Below are 20,704 nucleotides of genomic sequence, written 5' to 3' on the forward strand. Positions count from 1 at the left end.
TGAGTCAATATAATATTATCGGTTTATGAATTTTTTTCACATAGGCTTCAATATACCGATTCATGCATCTCAGGTATAAATGTTTCGTGACTAGAAGTATAGGTGTATTTCTCATAGGAAAATTTACTAAAAATGTAGCACCTCTAGACTCCATAATTGTACCACCAGGTGCTCCAAAATTTATTACTGAAATATATATAACTCACGTCATTAAAAGCATACCCAAGAAACATACAATCAATAGTTTTTGATCCAAACTTTTGATTTTTGTTGATTGGAACATTCACTTTGGCCAAACAACTTCATGTTCGCACGTAAGAGAGATTTAATATCTTCTTCTCTCATTCCTTGAATAGTGTAGTTTCTTTGTTCTTTATGAACACTTTATTCAAGATATAACATATTGTCATAATCGTCTCATCCCACCGTTTCTTAGATACTCTCACTGTCTTGAACATGGCATTGACCAACTTAGTTAGAGTGTGGTTCATTCTCTTAGCAATCTGATTGGTGACCGCCACCCGTATCTTGTCAGTTTTTGCTATCTAGGGAGAGAACATGTGTAACCGGAGCTTTCTGTTGGATAGGGGCAGAGGTAGCTCTAAGGGAATCCTTCTCTTCTGCATAGGGACCAACACACTAGAGAAATTGATGTTCGGGCATGTCGTCAAACTAAATTAATCAAGAACAGTTTTGAGGAGGGATGTATCTTCGAGTTGGCCTCGCAGGAGAATAAGGCTTCGTTTGGCAACAGAGGTAATAGCCACCCCGGTTGGATACCACCGATGGGGGCAAAACCTGCTATACTCCTTCCCTGTCTGGTGCTGCCCGGTGGGGTTTGAGCGCCCTGTGATCGTTTGGTTGTCAGGCTGTCCAGTGACCCTTTTAACACATGTCTTCAAATGTATAAATGAACATATAAATAGAATAACAGACTCAGTAATAAAAAGAAAGTAGAGCTGGACGTTTAAACACATATGTATTCTAAATTTTTATGAACCAGTGAATTATGAGAGTGTGTACATATGTATCAGATCCACAATATGTATTAGAACCTGCATACATATTGATGGAACAAGCAGAACAGTTCTTAACTCCATACAAATTATGGTTCCAGTAAAAATTCTAGAGAACTTGAAAATTCAGAATAGCATGAAGCGCCTCTGACTGATGCTCCTGTGGCAAACCTCGATTTTCTGCAAGGAATAAAAACAACAAACTTAGAACTTTCCTTAGCATGAAGCACAATTGAGCTAATTGTGATACAAAAATGTTCTATTTGTGCAAGGAATAAAATTGTTCTATTTGTGATACAAATATGTTTAGAACAACAACATAAAGTCTGGCTTATTTACCACTACTAGTTTTAACAACCACAATTCTGGAGACAAGTTAACTCATACTATCAGTGTTAGAACAAGAACTTCACTGATCAAAATAGATTAAATGTATCATTTTTCAAGTTTAGTACAATATTTCCATGAATCAAAAAATAACTGAAGAGATCTTGTTGGAAAAAACATTGCAGAGACCATATTGCAGAAGCCATCCGTCACACCTTCTCCATCTATCAGGTAGATGTAATCCTACTGAAATTAGAAAGGAAGTAAATACACAAGTTTCTTTAGAATTTACAATTGTTTTCAGAGAGGGAGGAAGGGCATATATATACACATACCTTATCTTTCTCCGAAGCCAAATCAGCCGCACGTTGTGAATTGTTAGCTTCAGAAACATCTCCCGATACAATTCATTTTCGAACACCTCTGCTGCAATGGCCTTCTCCTCATCTGTCAAGTCCTCCATAGCTTCAAATATGTGGATACACCTATCCATAGACTCCTCTCCACGAGTCTTCTTCTCAAGGAACGCCTCCATAGTCTTATCTGTTTGGTTCTTTTTGTGCTCCAAATAGTCATCCAAAACACTTGCAACTTGACTTTTCTTCCTCTTTTTTCCGCTTCCATGTACTGACGTACCAGAAGGTGGTGACTGAACTTCACAAGCCTCTCGATCCAAAGTTAGTCCAGCAACATTAGTCTCACTGCCCACACTTGGTCCAGCAACATTGATCTCGCTGCCCACTCGTGGTACATGTAGCACTGGTTCATCAACAGATGCTACATGTAGCACCGGTTCTGTAGAAGTGAAACTCATGTCACCTCTAGCAATGCTCCCTATAAAAAAAGTCGAAGTGTTTCTTCATAAAAACTCAGATCTGTTTAGTAGAAGTCAGAAAGATATATGACTACCTTCATACAAGGCCTCACAGCTCCTAAACAGAGGAAACCCATTCTTGCGATGCTTCTTTAATTTGGGGAATTTCTGTTGAATACAACATATATTTAGTATGAAGGCATGTTTTGGAATGATACTACTTTATCAAAAGAGAGAGAATAACTTACACGTGCACACTTCTCCCACAAATCTGGTTCAGCTAATATCATCCCCATAGTCTCATTCCATCCTATACCACTCTCATTCTTTGCGTTGCTTATGGCCTTGTAGCTTGCTTTCAAATCTTTCTCCTTGTCTTGAAGTTGTTGCTTTGTGAAATGTGCTGAGGGGAATTTCTCATTGAACTTACAAGTGATGCTTCTCCAACCATCTGAGCTCCAACCATTCTGTCCCTTAAATCTGGCATCAACCTTGTGCTCAGTTAATACTTCAATTAAACCCTTCTCATATAAGAAGTTCCAATTCGCCCTAGATGCTTCATCTGCCATTACTATTTTAAATTACACATAAAAATTAAATTGTGTGCAAGAAGTACATAAATAAGATAAAAATATTAGGTGCATCAAGTACATAAATACGATACAAGTGCTATCACATCAACTAAACATTGTGTGCAACCCACATCTGCATCGCAATGTCATCCCTTAAAATGTTTCCATCAACAGACTCCGAGCCGGTAGGGTAGTTGACTTCTCCCTCTGGGACATCGACATATTGAGACGGTTCAATGTTGCTTGGGAGGTGATCTAGCCACCCTTCCTGGCCATTATGTTGTTTAATTACATTATGAAAGACAGCTGCTGCCGCTGGAATCTTAACCTGAGACTGAATAGGATAGAAAGTTCCGACTTTTAGAATAGGAAACCTCTTCTTCAAGACACCTATAGCCCTCTCTATATGGTTCCGAAGGATTGCGTGGCGATGGTTAAAGAGCTCTTTGTAGTTGGCATAGGAACGTCGACTCCTAAACTCGCTTAAGTGGTACCGAACTCCTCGATAAGGGGCAATGAATGACGGTGTATTTGCATATCCACCATCGACAAGATAAAACTTTCCTTCTGGCACATGGAATCCTCTGCCAAGTGCTGAACGAAGAACCCCGACATCTGATGCGGATCCTTCCCATCCACACGAAATGAAGGTAAAGTTTAGATTAAAATCGCAAGCTACCATAACATTATGGGATAAAGACCCTTTCCTATTTCTGTATGGAGCAGCCTTGTCTTCTGAAATAGTGATAGGAATATGAGTACCGTCTATGGCACCAATGCAATTCTGCATGTTAGGAAAGAGACAATTAGAGGCATAAAACTTTAGAAGGAATTAGAAATTCTTGGGTTTTATGTCTACCTGGAAAAAAGGCATGAAACGAGAGTCGGTTACAATTTTGATGTGAGTTTGTACGGAACTTGGAAGCTTTACAAACCTACTTGTCAAGGCTGGAATTATATCAAAGACTTCATTTATCTTCCTGTGAATGGTTTCACCACTGTGTTGAAACCATTTTTGCATATCTTGATTAGTAGCATTATGCGAGATCATGTACATGAACATGCCAAACTGTTCTTCAACAGTAACACCTCGTGTGTCATGTAGAAGATCCTCGACTCTAAGGAAAGTTACTATCGCTCTGAAAATATCTGGCTCCATCCTAAACTCAACTTTGCTCCAAATTTCATGCCCTTCTAGAACTTCCTTAATCTTCATAGCACCAGTAAGAGAAGAAGTATGGACGGCCCTTTTCTCTTCTTGCATAGCCGCGAGAACAGCAGGGACAATTACTAAGAAGAGTTCATCATCATCTTCTTCCTGGTCTAAAAGAAATTGTCTAGCATCCTCCTCCCAAGAACTCATTATCTATTATATAGAGAGAGATACAATTATCATGACTAGCTTGGCATTCAGTTATATAATTCAAACACAAAAAACACTAACTGATGACCTGAACATAGTATGTACGACATATAGTTGGATAAGCAATGCTAACTAACACCAGTTTAGTATATACAATAGAAGAAATGAAAATATAACTTTAGGAGATAGTTAATCAGTTGAATACCTTCAGACTTTGAGAAGATGTCTTAGCTGTTATACCCTGTTCCTTCAGCCTCTGAATCAATAAATACAGACTACACATAAATAAAAAACAATAACTGAGTTGTGTGCACCTAGAATCACATCTACTAAGAATTAACAAAATTCTTTAAGATTACTAATCCTCAACAGTAGGCAAGCATACCATAAGCTAACAAAGGTTGATATACACTAGTAAATTGTAAACTGAAAAATGTAACATAAATTTAACATACATGATAGAGCAAACAAGGGCGAGGCCAGTAAGGAAATGTCTTAAAAAAGAAATGCAACCCACTCAGATTTTCAGCCTATAGAATTATAGATGGATAAATCTGGTGGAGGAGGCTGAAGGCTCAATGTCCACTGACCATGAATCGGAAGGGAGAAAACTTGCCATCGTCCACTGACCATGAACTGCAACTAAACAAAAATCGGAAGGGAGAAAATAAGTGAAGTGCTCACCAGATCGAAGACGTCCTGGAAGCTCCACGTCTTCTTGACGTCCTGGAAGCTCCACGTCCTGGAAGTTCTTCAGCGCCTGCAACCAGGCGGCAGAGGATGAGAGAGATGGCGACGACACGGACAGCGGGTGACAAAGCAGATCTGAGGGCGAGGACGAGAGAAACAACAACCTGGGGCCGTGAATGAGAGATGTGGCGACGGCTGGACGGTGGCTGAGGGCGGCGGCGGCGATGTGTGAGGGAGGCGACGGATGCAACACAGAGGATGTCGCGGGCCACACAAAACCGGCCGCCGGAGGAGTGGAACCCTACCCCCGTCAAAACTGCCAATACACGGGCCCAGCAATCCTACGAACAGGTATCCCAAATACGCATACGAAGATCTCGTGTTATCTGTGACCGTGGGCTGCCTATCCCCTGAAAACCGGCCGGTTTGTTTGTTCCCAAACGAGACCTAAGGGTATTGTCTGCATACGGGAGAACTGAGCTTTTGGGTGTCTGATCCCCACCTCATTTTTTTTATCATCGCCTGCAGAACATCAGCTACCAGCAAGAATAAGGTGACATGAGGTCCCCTCGCCGAAGCCCTTTCTTGGGAACCAAGGTCCTGTCCTCCTGTCCTGGGCACCCATTCATGAGCACATCCGTTTGAATTTGAATCTGCGTACCATGTGCTGTGACATCAATCTTCCATGAGTCATCTATTTGGTACCAACACGTGAATTAGAAATGTCGTAATTAAAAAAACCTGCAGTGGACTTAAAGCCACCTCGCAAACCAGTGACCACCGTCAGTTCCCAGCACTTAAAGCAATCGCAGCGGACTTTCGGGATTCCACTGTGTGTTTCTCTTGTCCAATTAAATCGAAGGTCTATGAGCACGAGCTCCACAAGAAAGTGACAAACATCAAAACACTTCAGATGTGGACCTGTGTTGCTCGGTTGGACGTACAAGTAAGGAAAAAAAGCGGTCACATTTAGGCGGTGTTTGGTTAGAGGGACTAAAGATTAGTCTCTAGTTTTTAGTCACATTTAGTTCCTTTTTTCCAAATACTAGAACTAAAATATGGACTAAAATGATTTTTTAGTCTTTCATATATGTGCTAAAATGGACTAAACCATATTAATTCCACATTTACCCCTCATTTAGTTCAATTGTACTAATAGCAGTAGAATATGTTAAAGGCCATTTTAGTCTTCTTATGAGTCATTTAGTATATTTTTACTATTTTAGCTCTTAGAACCAAACATGTTAGAGACTAAACTTTAGTCTCATAACTAAACTTTAGTCTCTAAACTAAAAAATCAAACATGGCCTTAATTTTCTATTATTTTCTATTATGTTTGGATGAGAGTCATACACGAGAATGAGGTAAACATGGAAGCAATTTTTTTATGGTTGTGTGGTCACAAAAAATTAAGGGGACGGTACCGCTCCTATCTCATCCTACTTTGATCTCATATCAAATATATAGAGTAGTGTGGTCCAAAAAAATCGAGTGGATAGTGCCGCCTTCATCTTATTCTAGCTACTTTGACCTAAAACCAAAATCTATAGTTAATTTATCCGTTCGTACGTTCTAGTACCAATTATTGTGCTTAAATTTGCAAAATGTAGGCGGTAACGTCCTCGACTATCTTACAGGTTGAGTTATTATACTTTGATAGTTACCTTTTAGAATAACGTACTAAAAGTTACAACCTGCATTCAAAGAATATATAATTATAGAATCTCTACAAATCAAACTTGTTTAACTTTGATAAAATTTATAATAAATAATATTATTAAAATTTACGTCACCAATTAGATTTACTAAAAAATATAATTCATTTAATAGTTTTCATTAGTGTCATAAATATTTGTAGCTTTTATATAGTTTTGGTTAAACTTAAAATCATGTTGCCAGATACTTTGTGTTGGGCAAATGGCGGGGGCGAGTTTGGCGATTTGCCGGAGCTTGTTGTCATATATAAATTGTACTGTGCCCACACATGCAAGTGCGACATCTTATTTTGCACTTCCAGGCAACATACATATATAACGTACAAATTCTACACGCGCAATTTCGGAACCAATACAAGTTTGTCTTTTCTGTTCACTACTAACCCAAACACCTCCGACATACCGATGTCACCTCTCTTCTTCCCCACCGGCAGCTCCCAGTCAAAACGACGCACGAGGTTAGCCAGCATCAGCTCGACGCTGGCTATCCCCATGTTCACCCCAGCGCACATCCTCCGTCCAGACCCAAAAGGCAGGAACTGGAAATCGTTCCCCTTGAAGCCGACGTGCGCGGCGCTGCCGTGGCCGACGAACCTGTCGGGGAGGAACTCCTCGGCGTCCTCCCAGTAGCGCGCGTCCCTGCCGATGGCCAGCGCGTTGATCAAGACCCGCACCCCAGCCGGGACGGTGTAGCCGTCGATGCTGCAGGGAGCCATGGAGAAGTGCGGGAGCAGAGGCGCCACGGGGTGTAGCCGGAGCGACTCCTTCACGACGGCTCTCAGGTAAGTCATGTCGGCTAGGGCTAGATCAGCTTCGCTCACGGCTTCTTGTCCCTCGGGGACGCTGCTGTCCACCTCGGCTTGAAGCTTCTTCATCAGACGCGGCCTCCGCATGAGCTCCGACATGGTGAAGTCCAGCACCGAAGACGACGTCTCTATTCCTGCGAAAAATACGTCCTGCACACAACAGTACACTCAGAAGATCGAGAAAGATCACATCTACTAGGGACGGCAAATCGCATGATGACCAGCTGAGTAGCAGTTTCACGTTCTTTTCAGTAGAAAAAAATGGCTGGGCATTTGAAGCTTATAGCTGCTAGAATGTATATACTCACAAGCAGGATTCCTTTCATCTGCTGCCTGCTGAGGCCGTACTCATGTCGAACGGACAGCAGAACATGGATGAAATTGGCGTCTTTATCTTTCGGATCGCTGCTGTTATCCCTCTCGTGGTCCTGGATCAGCTTGTCCAGCAGATGGTCCCACCTCCGTTTCAGCCTCTCGGATTTCGCGCGAACCATCTTGCTGAGCACGCCAAACCGAGCCAAGAACGGGAAGAACTCCTCCACGTTGAAACCAGCCAGCAGCGGCGAGGTGTCACTGAGAAGCTGCCGGAGCAGCTTGTTCCGGCCCTCGCTCCGGAAGGACTTGCCCATCACGGCGCGGCAGCCCAGGTCGTTGACGAACGAGCCGAGCAGGTCGCTCATGTCCACGGCCGCACCTGCCGCGGCTGCCTCGCCAATCTGGGCCATCACCACTCTCACCTGCGTGCACATCGCCATGGATGCATATGTACGCACTTGGTTAGGAATCAGTGCGAAGCGCCTCTCTGAACAACAAACGGGGGTTGTTTTTGTTTTACCTCCTCCTCGCGGGCAAGGCGCAGCGCCTGCACCTTCTTGACGCTGAGCATGTGCGTGGTGACCAGCTTCCTCGCCTGCCGCCAGTATTCCCCGTGCGGCGCGAAACCCACATCGGACGGGCCGTAGAGGACGATCTCAGCGACTAAGGAGTGCGGCCGCGACGCGAACACGTGGTCGTGCGTGCGCAGCACCGCCTCGGCGGCCCGTGGCGACGACACCACGATGACCGGCATGGCGCCGAGGCGGAGGAACATGAGGTCCGTGCCGTGCTTCCTGGCGAGGTTCCAGAGGGAGAGGTGAGGGAGCGAGCCGACCAGGTGGAGGTGCCCAAGGACGGGCAGCGCCGGAGGCGAAGGCGGGAGAGGGTCGTCGTCGTCTACCAGCAGAGGTTGCCTCTGCCTCTCTCTCTCTTGGCACCGAACGAGTAGCGCACGAGGAAGAGCAGGAGTGGGATGAGTAGTAGAAACCATGCTCGTGGAGACGTCATCTCACGCATGAACACCTGCTGCACTTGGTTTGCCATGGCAAAGGACGCGAACTAGGAATAGCGCACTGATCAGTTTGTTAAACCTCGATCTGAGACGGTATGAGAATATTTCCTTTGTAATTCGGAGTACTTGCCATTTGATGGTTAATATATAGGATAGGCCAGGCTCTCTGACACAGGACTCTTATTGCAAGATCACTTGTTGCTAAGACCTAGTAGCGAATGGAAATTATCAGAGACATTTATGAGTATTCGTGCAAGAAAAGAGAAACTAAAAATGAAGGGTCAGAGAGATTCACAATAGAAAATAAAAGTTTAATCATCTACGCAAGTAGACTAAGACCCCGTTCCAAAATTCTAAGCTAATTGTTATGTTAGCCGACTAATAAGTTATTATGTAGGATGAGATAACTAATAACTATTTGAGAGACAATTAGTTGGTTTCTGTTCTAAACCACTCAGTTAATTTTAGTTGCTAACTATTAGTTTTAAAAGATTTGAACAGTACCTTAGGCCCCGTTACAAAACTTTAGAGCTAATTGCTAGGAGCTAACAAGTTATTAGCTAAGGCCCCGTTACAAAACTTTAGAGCTAATTGCTAGGAGCTAACAAGTTATTAGCTAGGTTAAGCCAACTAATAACTAATAGCTATTTGAGAGGTATAGTTAATAATTAGTTGCTCTGTTAGCTGACCTGTTCTAAACCTCTGCTAACTTTAGCCGCTAACTATTAATTTTAGAGATTTGAAACAATGCCTTAATTGGATGCAAAAGGCTACTCAACCATGCTTTGGAACCTGACACGACGACTGTATTAATTAGTATTTCACTTCTCTTATAAATGAATCTAAAATGATTTCGAACAAAAATATTATATAACCAATTAGTACAAGTTAAATATTACTTTTATGATTTGTTATTCATATTTGTAGCATAGCATATCGATTTTTTGTGCTTGTATAACTACAAAAATAATTATTAATTATCTTCGCACGAGCATAGATCGAATTGTTTCTAACATATTTTTTACTCTTGAAACTAAAAATTACAGATTATATCCATATAACTATAATAAACTAAAGGCACAATTTTAATATAAGATATATGTAATAACATGTTAAATGTACATTTTATGATAACATTAATTCCTAAAACAATCAACAATGGATAAATTGCAAATAACAAATAAAAGCATGTCCAGTTGTAGATTAAATCTGTCGTGAATGCAACTAGCAAACTCATCATTACTCATCGTGGGGATGTTCCAATCTGGTTGAAGATGAGTTGTGGTGTTGTTGAAGTTCGTAGACATCCTCAGTGCGGATCAACTTAGTGAGCAGTCATGTGATCGCTGCTTAAAACCCCGATTCGCTCTAACCCATGCATGTTCTTTAGGCCCTGTTTGGTTTCACCGGAATAGACCAGGATTTATTCTAGCCCATCAAAATCTATATAAATTAGAGAAGTAATCCGGCTAGGAATCAATCCGGGTCTCCAATCCCTAGCAACCGAACGAGGCCTTAGTGGATCGAGATTTTGGAGACACTACTCTCCCCATCGTTGCCAGCATGCCAACATCTGGGATGGAGTAGTTTGAGATTGCGTAATACTGAAGACTCTCTTGTCTAAACCATAACGCATAGTAGATTGGTTGTTTCTAGTGCCTTTTATAGATAACACCATCTTTATTATATAGGGAAATTAGGCTCAAGGTTACCACACACAGAAAGATAGAAAATTGACTCAGTTATTGACGGCGTTTCGACCCCGGGGGGTCCCTGGACCGACGAGTAAATTGTCGCCGCGTGCCCCAGCCTAGATGGGTCGGCGCGAGACGGAGCACGAATGGGGGAAACTAGAGGGAGACAGGCGTAAAGGGGAAACCCGCGGCCTTCGTGTTGTCCTGTGCCCAGGTCGGGTGCGCTTGCAGTAGGGGGTTACAAGCGTCCGCGTGGGAGGGGGTGAGAGGCCTGTACGCGCCGTCCCATTCTCCCGCGCGGCCAACCCCCTCGTAAGAGAGCCATGGACCTTCCTTTTATAGGCGTAAGGAGAGGGCCCAGGTGTACAATAGGAGATGTAGCAGTGTGCTATCGTGTCTAGCAGAGAGGAGCTAGTGCCCTAAGTACATGCCGTCGTGGCAGCCGGAGAGGTTTTGGCACCCTGTTCATGTGATGTCGTGGCCGTCGGAGGAGCGCTGGAGCCTTGCGGAAGGACAGCTGTCGGGGCTGTCGAGTCCTTGCTGACGACTCCTTGCTTCCGTAAGGGGCTGAGAGCCGCCGTCGTCATGGAGCACGCGGGGCGCCATCATTATTTGTTTACCGGGGCGAGCCAGATGGGACGCCGGTCTTGTTCCCTGTAGCCTGAGCTAGCTTGGGGTAGGGTAATGATGGCCCCCCTGTGACGTGGTCGGTCCGAGCCCTGGGTCGGGCGAGGCAGAGGCTCCTCTGAGGTCGAGGTCGAGTCTGTCTTCCGAGGTCGAGGTCGAGTCCGAGCCCCGGGTCGGGCGAGGCGGACACCATCGTCTGAGGCGAAGGCTGAGTCCGAGCCCTAGGGTCGGGCGAGGCGGAGTCCGTCGTCTTCCGGGGCCGAGGCCGAGTCCGAGCCCTGGGGTCGGGCGAGGCGGAGTTCGTCGTCTTCCGAGGCCGAGGCCGAGTCCGAGCCCTGGGGTCGGGTGAGGCGGAGTTCGTCGTCTTCCGGGGCCGAGGCTGGGTCCGAGCCCTGGGGTCGGGCGAGGCGGAGCTTCCTATGGCACCCGAAGTCGGACTTGGCTGCTGTCAACCTCTCTCTATCGAGTGGCACGACAGTCGGAGCGGCGCAGGTGGCGCTGTCTTCTTGTTAGGCCGGTCAGTGGAGCGGCGAAGTGACTGCGGTCACTTCGACTCTGTCGACTGAAGGGCGCGCGTCAGGATAAGGTGTCAGGCCATCCTTGCATTAAATGCTTTTGCGATACGGTCGGTCGGTGTGGCGATCCGGCCAAGGTTGCTTCTCGGCGAAGACTGGGCCTCGGGCGAGCCGAAGGTGTGTCCGTTGCTTGAGGGGGCCCTCGGGCGAGACATGAATCCTCCGGGGTCGGCTGCCCTTGCCCGAGGCTGGGCTCGGGCGAGGCGAGGTCGTGTTCCTTGAGTGGACCGAGCCTTGACTTAATCGCACCCATCAGGCCTTCGCAGCTTTGTGCTGATGGGGGTTACCAGCTGAGATTAGGAGTCTTGGGGGTACCCCTAATTATGGTCCCCGACAGTAGCCCCCGAGCCTCAAAGGGAGTGTTAATACTCGCTTGGAGGCTTTTGTCGCACTTTTTTGCAAGGGGACCGGCCTTTCTCGGTTGCGTTTCGTTCCGGTGGGTGCGCGCGAGCGCACCCGCTGGGTGTAGCCCCCGAGGCCTTGGAGGAGTGGTTTGACTCCTTCGAGGTCTTAATGCGTTTTGTGATGCTTCGGCCGGTCTGGTTATTCCCTCATGCGAACTGGCCGTAGCCCGGGTGCACAGCCAAGTCCCAAGTTCTCGGGCTGGTATGTTGACGTTGTCAACAGTTTGGCTGGAGCCGGGTTTGCGAGAGCAGCCCCCGAGCCTCCGCACAGAGCGAGAGGACGGTCAAGGACAGACTCGACTTTTTTACATACGCCCCTGCGTCGCCTTTCCGCAAGGAGGAGGGGGGAAAGCGCCATGTTGCCCTCGGAGGGCGCCGAACATGGTGTCTCCAGTGAGTTGCTAACGGGTAATCTGAGTGGACGCCCGTGCCCCATTCGTTAGGGGTCGGCTAGTGGCCCGGAGGTGCGCTCCAAAAGTACCTGCGGGTGATTTGCTGGACCCGGTCCCCTTTTGACGGGGTCCAAGGGCTCGATGCCTCCCTCTGGTGGGATTCCGTTACAAGATCGTTCCCGTTGGTCTCGGAAATGTCCTAGGGTACCTCGGGAGCATAGCCCGAGCCTTGGTTATGTATCGAACGTACCCAGGGTCATCCCTCGCTCTGTGTCTGAGGCGGCTGTCGAACCCTTCGGGGGCCAGCCTACGAACCCCTGATCAGTAGTGGGCGCGGAGCCCGAGTGGCCTGAGGCGGCTGTTGAACCCTTCCGAGGGGCCAGCCTTCGAACCTCTGACCAGTAGTGGGCGTGGAGCCCGAGTGCTTTGAGGCGGCTATTGAACCCTTCCGAGGGGCCAGCCTTCGAACCTCTGATCAGTAGGGGGGCTCGGGGCCCGCTTCCTTCGTGGAGAAGGATCCCTTTCGGGGTGTCCCCTTTCCCGGTCCCTGTTGTAAGAGAGAGAAAGAGGAAGAGGAAAAGGATACGAAATCGAACGACGTGGCACACCTTTTTTGACGCGGTCATTATGGCGGAAGCGAAGCGTCGCCTGCTTCTCCTGCCAAAGGTGCCGCCTGTCCTGCCGCAGAGTTAATGCGAAGGGACGAGTGGTTCGCGGGGCAGCCGTTGCGCGTCGTCTTCACGCCGTGGGAGAGGGTTCTCTCGCTGTCCCAGGAGGGGACGTGAGCTTGCTGACGACTTGACTGCTGCTTCCGCCCGCCTGCCACCACCATTACTGCCGACCCATTTCTGGCCGTATCGACCGTCGCGCCTTCTCCCGCGGCTGACTGACCCGTGACCGATGTGCTCGGTTGGCACTGTAGAGCCATGCGCAGGGTCGCCTCGAGTCGCGGTACTGGTTCCGCAGTCGAGGAGGCGCGGTATTGGCGCAAGTGGCGGTGCGGTTTCTCGCACGTAGTAACCGGCGTGCCGGTTACATGACGTGTGGGCCTGGGCCTCCATGCTGGACGCGTTGAAGTCGAAAGGGTGCGCCCCCTTGGTGCGGTTGCACGCCGCCTGCGTGGCGGTTCGCCCTTTCACCCGCTGGTCTGGGCGAAAGTGGAGGAATGCTTGTAACCGCTGGGCAGTTACGCGCACCGCGCACGGCGGTTTTGGCTCCTTCCGTCCCGGGCCAACTTGCATGGTGTGTGGGACCTAGCCCTCATGTCATAGGGGGAAGACCTTGGAGCGTGTTGGAGAAGACTCAGCCCGCGACGGCTGAGGACGCAAGTGGGGAGAGTTGCCTTTAAAAGGAGGGTGACCCCCTCGAAAGGCAACAATGTCTTCGCGCTCCCCTCATGTATCGCGTCTTTCCACCTTCCGAGCCCCCGGATGGGGGGCGCCCGTAGTTCTTCTGCCTTGTCGTCGTTGGAGAAACGCAACTTCGTGGAAGTTGGTACCTTTTAGCCATCGTTCAACTTCAAGGATTTTCATCAGGCAGCCCGACTGCATCCCCTCGCCGGTGGTCGCCCAAGACGGTGACCGCCAGTTTGATGGTGGGCAGAAGCGAGCCGGGTTGTGATCTTGGTCCCGCCCTCAACTTCAAGGATCTTCATCATCCTTGCTGGGGTGGAGAGCGAGGTGAGCCGGGGCTCTACCTCCCGCGCGGGTTCGTGGGTCACCTTCTCCCTCAGCATTCAAGGGAGAGGGCGCTCACCGGCCTAGCGGGAGGATCGGACTTCGACAACGCGGGGCTGGTCGGCGGCGAGCGTCGTCAGCTTCAGCGCGTTGGGCTCGCTGGCTCAGCTGGCTCTGGCTCGGCTCCCGGTGCCCCCTCTCGCCGCGAGAGCGGTTGTCGCGCCGCGCGCACCGGAGGACCGCCCAAGACGTCGCGCGCTGCTAGGGCGGCGTTCGTGTTCTGGGGCTATCCCGCCTTTGCCCCGGTATGGCGCCTCCGCGCGGAGGTCGGTGCTTCGCTCGTCCGGGAGGATTCGAGTGGGGATCTGCCGGTGGGCAGATGGCTGCCGCCGTCGGCGCTGAGGTGGTGGCGGCTGAAGAAGTCCTCGTCGCCGACGGGATCACCGCCACCATCCGTGCCCCGGGCTTCCGGCTCTTTGGCTTTGATAGCTTGTCCTCGCCCCTCGAGTGGAGACGTGGGCGAGGGCATTGTTGCAGCGGCGTCCGCCCTGAGGCCATCGCCGCTGCAGTTTGGCCACCTAGAGCAGAGGTCGTTGTCGCTGCTGCCGGAGCGGGCGGCGGTGAGCCACCTGGAGCCTTGTCGCCCCGCGGGCCCTCCAATGTGGGGGGTTGTTCGTACCCGCGGGGACGGAACCGGAGTTCCGTTTGTAATGGCACCTTGAATGCCGGTGACTGTTCATTGTGGCTGTCGGGGCCTGAACATGTATGTATTTTTGGCACGGAGCCGTGTTTTTTCCTCATTTCGAGCGCTAGGACTCGCCTGTCGGCTAGCTGGACCGCTTCGCCAAGCGTGAGTTGCCTCGTGCGAAGGTGACGAGTGAGGTATCCGTATCCCGGAGGCGTAGGAGTCCCTCGGCTCGGTCGGCCTTGCCGCCCGAGGCTTCTCTTGCTTAGTTAAAGGGACCCTCGACCGCTCTTCGATGAGCCAAAGCCGGAGGCAGCGGTGTTAGCATGGACAGAGGCAGAGTTGGCTCGAAAAGAAGACTTTGTCGGCCGGAGCCTGGCCGGGCCATCCACTGGCGGGACTGACGCTGGAGTCGAGTTGCCGAAGCCACGAGCCGGACTGGTGTCCTCGGAGAACAGCTGGCTGAGGCTTCGGGGCGGCCGGCCGAGCCGTCTGCTCGGGCCGGATTCCTGGAGGAGACCCTGGCGGCGATGGCCCGGGCGCGGTGCTGACGTCGTTCTTCGGAGTGGAGATCCTCCGACCGCGTTGCCGTCCGAGGCTCGGTCGGACTTCACCGAAGGCGGAGTTGACGCCGAGGGTGCTGCTGCTCCCCTTCCGTCGACGTCTGAGCCTACAGGATCAGTTCATCTTGTAGTGTGCGTATGTTTTCTGCGGCCGCCAAGGCCCAAACATACTATCGTCGTGTTGTAAAGCTGCGTTTCTTTGCCTCTTGTTTCGAGTATCTGGACTTATTTGTCGGTAACAGAATTGTCTGTGCGAGCGAGAGTTACTTCTCGCGGAAGGTGACGAGTGAGGTATTCGTATCCCAGAGGCGTAGGAGTCCCTCGGCTCGGTCGGCCTTGCCGCTTACGTGTACTCTTACTCGTCCGTAGGATTCTGCTATCGATATAGTCGAGAAGGCACGAAAAATCATTTCGGCAGAAGAGTTTTCGAGCGTTAAGATTTGTTCGGTCCGTAGAATCGCTTATCCGAGCGTGAGTTACTTATCGCAAAAGGTGATGAGTCAGGTATCCGTATCCCGGAGGCATAGGAGTCCCTCGGCTCGGTCAGCCTTGGCTGCTTATGTGTACTCCGTCATTTTCAGGATCCCACTTTCGAAGTAGCCGAAAAGCACGAAAGACGTTCTGGCAGAAAAGATCTTTCCCGAGGAAAATTTTGACGCAGAGGGGGTTCCCCCCTTCTAGCCCCCGAGGGAGGGTCGGGCTTTGCCGAGGCAAGGCTGACCCTTCCTTGATGGTTAGACTTTGTATGCGAATGAGGTGTACGAACGACTTGAAAGCATCTTAAGGGTAGAAGCGACGTAGCTGTCGGATGTTCCAAGCGTTGCTGTAGACCTCGCCTTGACTGTTGGCCAGCTTGTATGTCCCGGGCTTCAGAACCTTGGCGATGACGAACGGCCCTTCCCAGGGAGGTGTGAGCTTGTGCCGCCCTCGGGCGTCTTGTCGCAGCCGAAGCACCAAGTCGCCCACCTGGAGGTCTCGGGACCGAACCCCTCGGCCGTGGTAGCGTAGCAGGGACTGCTGATACCGCGCCGAGTGTAGTAAGGCCATGTCCCGAGCCTCTTCCAGCCGGTCCAGTGAGTCTTCTCGATTTGTTCGATTGCTTTGGTCGTCGTAGGCCCTCGCCCTCGGGGAACCATATTCTAAGTCTGTGGGCAAGATGGCCTCGGCCCCATAGACTAGAAAGAACGGTGTGAAGCCCGTGGCTTGGCTCAGCGTTGTCCTCAGGCTCCAGACCACCGAGGGGAGCTCCTTCATCCATCGCTTGCCGAACTTGTTGAGGTCGTTGTAGATCCGTGGCTTCAGTCCTTGCAGAATCATGCCGTTGGCACGCTCTACTTGCCCATTCGTCATGGGGTGAGCCACGGCGGCCCAGTCCACCCGGATGTGGTGATCCTCGCAGAAGTCCAGGAACTTTCTGCCGGTGAACTGGGTGCCGTTGTCGGTGATGATGCAGGTGCGTGTAGCCCCCGGGTGCCTTCTGCAAGGGACCGACGAGGTCCAGACCCCACACAGCAAACGGCTAGGTGATGGGTATTGTCTGCAGAGCCTGAGCGGGCAGGTGGGTCTGTCTTGCGTAGAATTGACACCCTTGGCAGGTGCGGACAATTCTAGTGGCATCGGCCACCGCGGTCGGCCAGTAGAAACCTTGTCGGAAGGCATTTCCAGCAAGGGCTCGGGGCGCTGCGTGGTGACCGCAAGCCCCGAGTGTATTTCTTGTAAGAGCTGCTGGCCTTCGGCGATGGATATGCATCGCTGGAGGATGCCTGAGGGGTTGCGGTGGTAGAGCTCCTTCCCGTCCCCCAGCAAGACGAACGACTTGGCACGCCGCGCCAGTCGCCGAGCTTCGACTTGGTCGAGGGGCAGCTCTCCTTGGTGGAGATATTGCAGGTACGGGGTCTGCCAGTTTCGATTAGGCGTGACCCTGCTCCGCTCTTCCTCGACGCGCAGTGCCTCACCCTCGGGGGCCGAGGGTGCCTCGGGCTGGGCCGAGGCCTTCTCGGGCTCGGGCGTGTCGTCGGTCTTGACTGAGGGTTGATGTAGGTCTCGGGAGAAGACGTCCAGGGGAACCGTTGTTCGCCCCGAGGCTATCTTAGCCAGCTCGTCCGCAATCTCGTTGTATCGTCGGGCGATGTGGTTGAGCTCGAGCTCATAGAACTTGTCTTCCAGGCGCCGAACCTCGTCGCAGTAGGCTTCCATCTTCGGGTCGCGGCAGTGGGAGTTCTTCATGACTTGGTCGATGACAAGCTGCGAGTCGCCGCGAGCGTCGAGGCGTCGGACCCCTAGCTCGATGGCGATGCGCAACCCGTTAACCAGAGCCTCGTACTCAGCCACGTCGTTGGACGCCGGGAAATGGAGGCGCAACACGTAGCGGAGGTGCTTCCCGAGGGGCGAGATGAAGAGCAGGCCTGCGCCTGCCCCTGTTTTCATCAGCGACCCGTCGAAAAACATGGTCCAGAGTTCCGGTTGGATCGGAGCTGCTGGAAGCTAGGTGTCGACCCATTCAGCCACAAAGTCCGCCAAGACTTGGGTCTTGATGGCCTTCCGAGGGGCGAACGAGATTGTCTCGCCCATGATTTCCACCGCCCACTTTGCAATTCTACCAGAGGCGTCTCGTCACTGGATGATCTCCCCCAGGGGGAAGGATGACACCACAGTCACCGGATGAGACTCGAAGTAGTGTCGCAACTTCCGCCGCGTCAGGATCACCGCGTACAACAACTTCTGAATTTGTGGGTAGCGGATCTTGGTCTCGAACAGTACCTCACTGATGAAGTAGATCGGCCTCTGGACGGGCAATGCATGCCCCTCTTCTCGTCTCTCAACCACGATCGCGGCACTGACCACCTGAGTGGTAGCGGCGACATAGATCAAGAGGGCTTCTCCAGCAGCGGGGGGAACCAAGATGGGCGCGTTCGTGAGGAGCGCCTTCAGGTTCCCGAGGGCTTCCTCGGCCTCAGGGGTCCAAGTGAAGCACTCGGCCTTCCTTAAGAGGCGGTACAGAGGTAGGCCACTTTCGCCGAGGCGCGAGATGAAGCGGCTCAGAACCGCAAGGCATCCCATGACCCTCTATACGCCTTTTAAGTCCTTGATGGGCCCCATGTTGGCGATGACCGCGATTTTCTCCGGGTTGGCCTCGATGCCCCATTCGGAGACGATGAATCCCAAGAGCATGCCTCGGGGGACCCCGAAGACACACTTCTCGGGGTTGAGTTTTATGCCTTTCGCCTTGAGACACCGGAATGTTGTTTCTAGGTCGGAAAGGAGGTCGGAGGCTTTCCTCGTCTTGACTACGATGTCATCGACGTAAGCCTCGACCGTTCGACCAATGTGTTCGCCGAACACATGGTTCATGCACCTTTGGTATGTCGCACCCGCAGTCCTCAAACCAAATGGCATAGTAACGTAGCAGTACATGCCAAAAGTTGTGATGAAAGAAGTCGCGAGCTGGCCGGACTCTTTCATCCTGATTTGGTGATACCCTGAGTAGGCATCGAGGAAAGACAGGGTTTCGCACCCAGCAGTGGAATCCACGATTTGATCGATGCGAGGCAGAGGGTAGGGAACCTTTCGGACATGCTTTGTTTAGACCAGTGTAGTCTACACACATCCGCCATTTCCCTCCTTTCTTTCTCACAAGCACAGGGTTGGCAAGACATTCGGGATGGAATACCTCTTTGATGAACCCTGCAGCCATCAACTTGTGGATCTCCTCGCCTATGGCTCTGCGCTTTTCTTCGTCGAATCGGCGCAGAGGCTGCTTCACGGGTCGGGCTCCAGCTCGGATGTCCAGCGAGTGCTCGGCGACTTCCCTCGGTATGCCAGGCATGTCCGAGGGACTCCACGCAAAGACTTCGGCGTTTGCGCGGAGAAAGTCGACGAGCACTGCTTCCTATTTGGGGTCGAGCTTGGAGCCGATCCGGATCTGCTTGGAGGCGTCGTTGCTGGGGTCGAGAGGGACAAATTTAACTGTCTCTGCTGGCTCGAAGTTGCCGGCGTGGCGCTTCACGTCTGGCGCCTCCTTGGAGAGGCTCTCTAGGTCGGCGATGAGGGCCTCGGATTCAGAGAGGGCCTCGGCGTACTCCACGCACTCCACGTCGCATTCGTACGCATGTCGGTACGTGGGGCCGACAGTGATGACCCCATTGGGGCCCGACATCTTGAGCTTGAGGTAGGTGTAGTTGGGGACGGCCATGAACTTGGTGTAGCATGGCCTCCCCAGCACTGCATGGTAGGTTCCTTGGAACCCGACCACCTCGAACGTGAGGGTTTCCCTTCGGAAGTTGGAGGGAGTCCCGAAGCAGACAGGCAGATCGAGTTGTCCAAGGGGCTGGACGCGTTTCCCGGGGATGATCCCGTGAAAAGGTGTCGCGCCTACCCGGACCGAGGACAGATCGATCCGTAGGAGCCCAAGGGTCTCGGCGTAGATGATGTTGAGGCTGCTGCCTCCGTCCATGAGGACCTTGGTGAGCCTGACGTTGCCGATGACGGGGTCGACAACGAGCGGATATTTCCCCGGGCTCGGCATGCGGTCGGGGTGGTCGCCCTGGTCGAAGGTGATGGGCTTGTCGGACCAGTCTAGGTAGACTGGCGCCGCCACCTTTACCGAGTAGACCTCCCGACGCTTTTGCTTGCGGTTCCGAGCCGAGGCGTTCGCCACTTGCCCACCATAGATCATGAAGCAGTCGTGGACCTCGGGGAACTCCTCTGCCTTGCGATCATCCTTCTTATCGTTGTTGTGGGCCCTGCCACCTTCCGCAGGTGGCCCGCCCTTGTGAAAGTGGCGCCGAAGCATGACGCACTCCTCGAGGGTGTGCTTGACGGCCCCCTGATGATAGGGGCACGACTCCTTGAGCATTTTGTCAAAGAGATTGGCACCTCCGGGAGGTTTCCGAGGATTCTTGTACTCAGCGGCGGCGACAAGGTCCGCGTCGGCGGCGTCACGTTTCGCTTGCGACTTCTTCTTGCCTTTCTTCTTGGTGCCACGCTGAGTGGACGCCTCGGGGACATCTTCCGGCTGGTGGCCCTAGGGCTGCTTGTCCTTCCGGAAGATGGCCTCAACCGCCTCCTGGCCAGAGGCGAACTTGGTGGCGATGTCCATTAGCTTGCTCGCCCTGGTGGGGGTCTTGCAACCCAGCTTGCTCACCAGGTCGCGGCAGGTGGTGCCGGCGAGGAACGCGCCGATGACATCCGAGTCGATGACGTTGGGCAGCTCGGTGCGCTGCTTCAAGAATCGTCAGATGTAGTCCCGGAGAGACTCTCCCATCTGCTGGCGGCAGCTGCGGAGATCCCAGGAGTTCCTAGGGCGCACGTACGTGCCCTAGAAGTTGCCGGCGAAGGCTTGAACCAGGTCGTCCCAGTTAAAGATCTGCCCTAGAGGCAGGTGCTCCAGCCAGGCTCGAGCGGTGTCGGAGAGGAACAGGGGGAGGTCGCGGATAATGAGGTTGTCATCGTCCGTTCC

The 20,704-nt window shown here is 51.5% G+C and overlaps 1 protein-coding gene and 1 pseudogene across 1 annotated transcript; both read right to left on the reverse strand.

Annotated features, from left to right (window-relative positions):
* Positions 1 to 1,048: 1,048 nt before the first annotated feature.
* Positions 1,049 to 3,993, reverse strand: LOC103648538 (uncharacterized). The gene is made up of 4 exons (XM_020548821.1): positions 3,862 to 3,993; positions 3,661 to 3,664; positions 1,679 to 2,120; positions 1,049 to 1,055 (listed from the first exon to the last, which is right to left on the reverse strand). Exons 1-4 carry the CDS (start codon positions 3,991 to 3,993, stop codon positions 1,049 to 1,051), a joined length of 585 nt encoding a protein of 194 aa, XP_020404410.1.
* A 2,748-nt stretch (positions 3,994 to 6,741) lies between these two features.
* LOC103646258 (indole-2-monooxygenase-like) lies at positions 6,742 to 8,837 on the reverse strand (annotated as a pseudogene).
* Between the last annotated feature and the right edge of the window lie 11,867 nt (positions 8,838 to 20,704).

The sequence above is a fragment of the Zea mays genome, chromosome 2, assembly GCF_902167145.1.
Source record: "Zea mays cultivar B73 chromosome 2, Zm-B73-REFERENCE-NAM-5.0, whole genome shotgun sequence".
Taxonomy (NCBI): Eukaryota; Viridiplantae; Streptophyta; class Magnoliopsida; order Poales; family Poaceae; genus Zea; species Zea mays.

Bases quoted from the DNA above. Each gene is read 5' to 3' on its own strand.
- LOC103648538 (XM_020548821.1), bottom strand. From the start codon at position 3,993: ATGCAAGAAGAGAAAAGGGCCGTCCATACTTCTTCTCTTACTGGTGCT.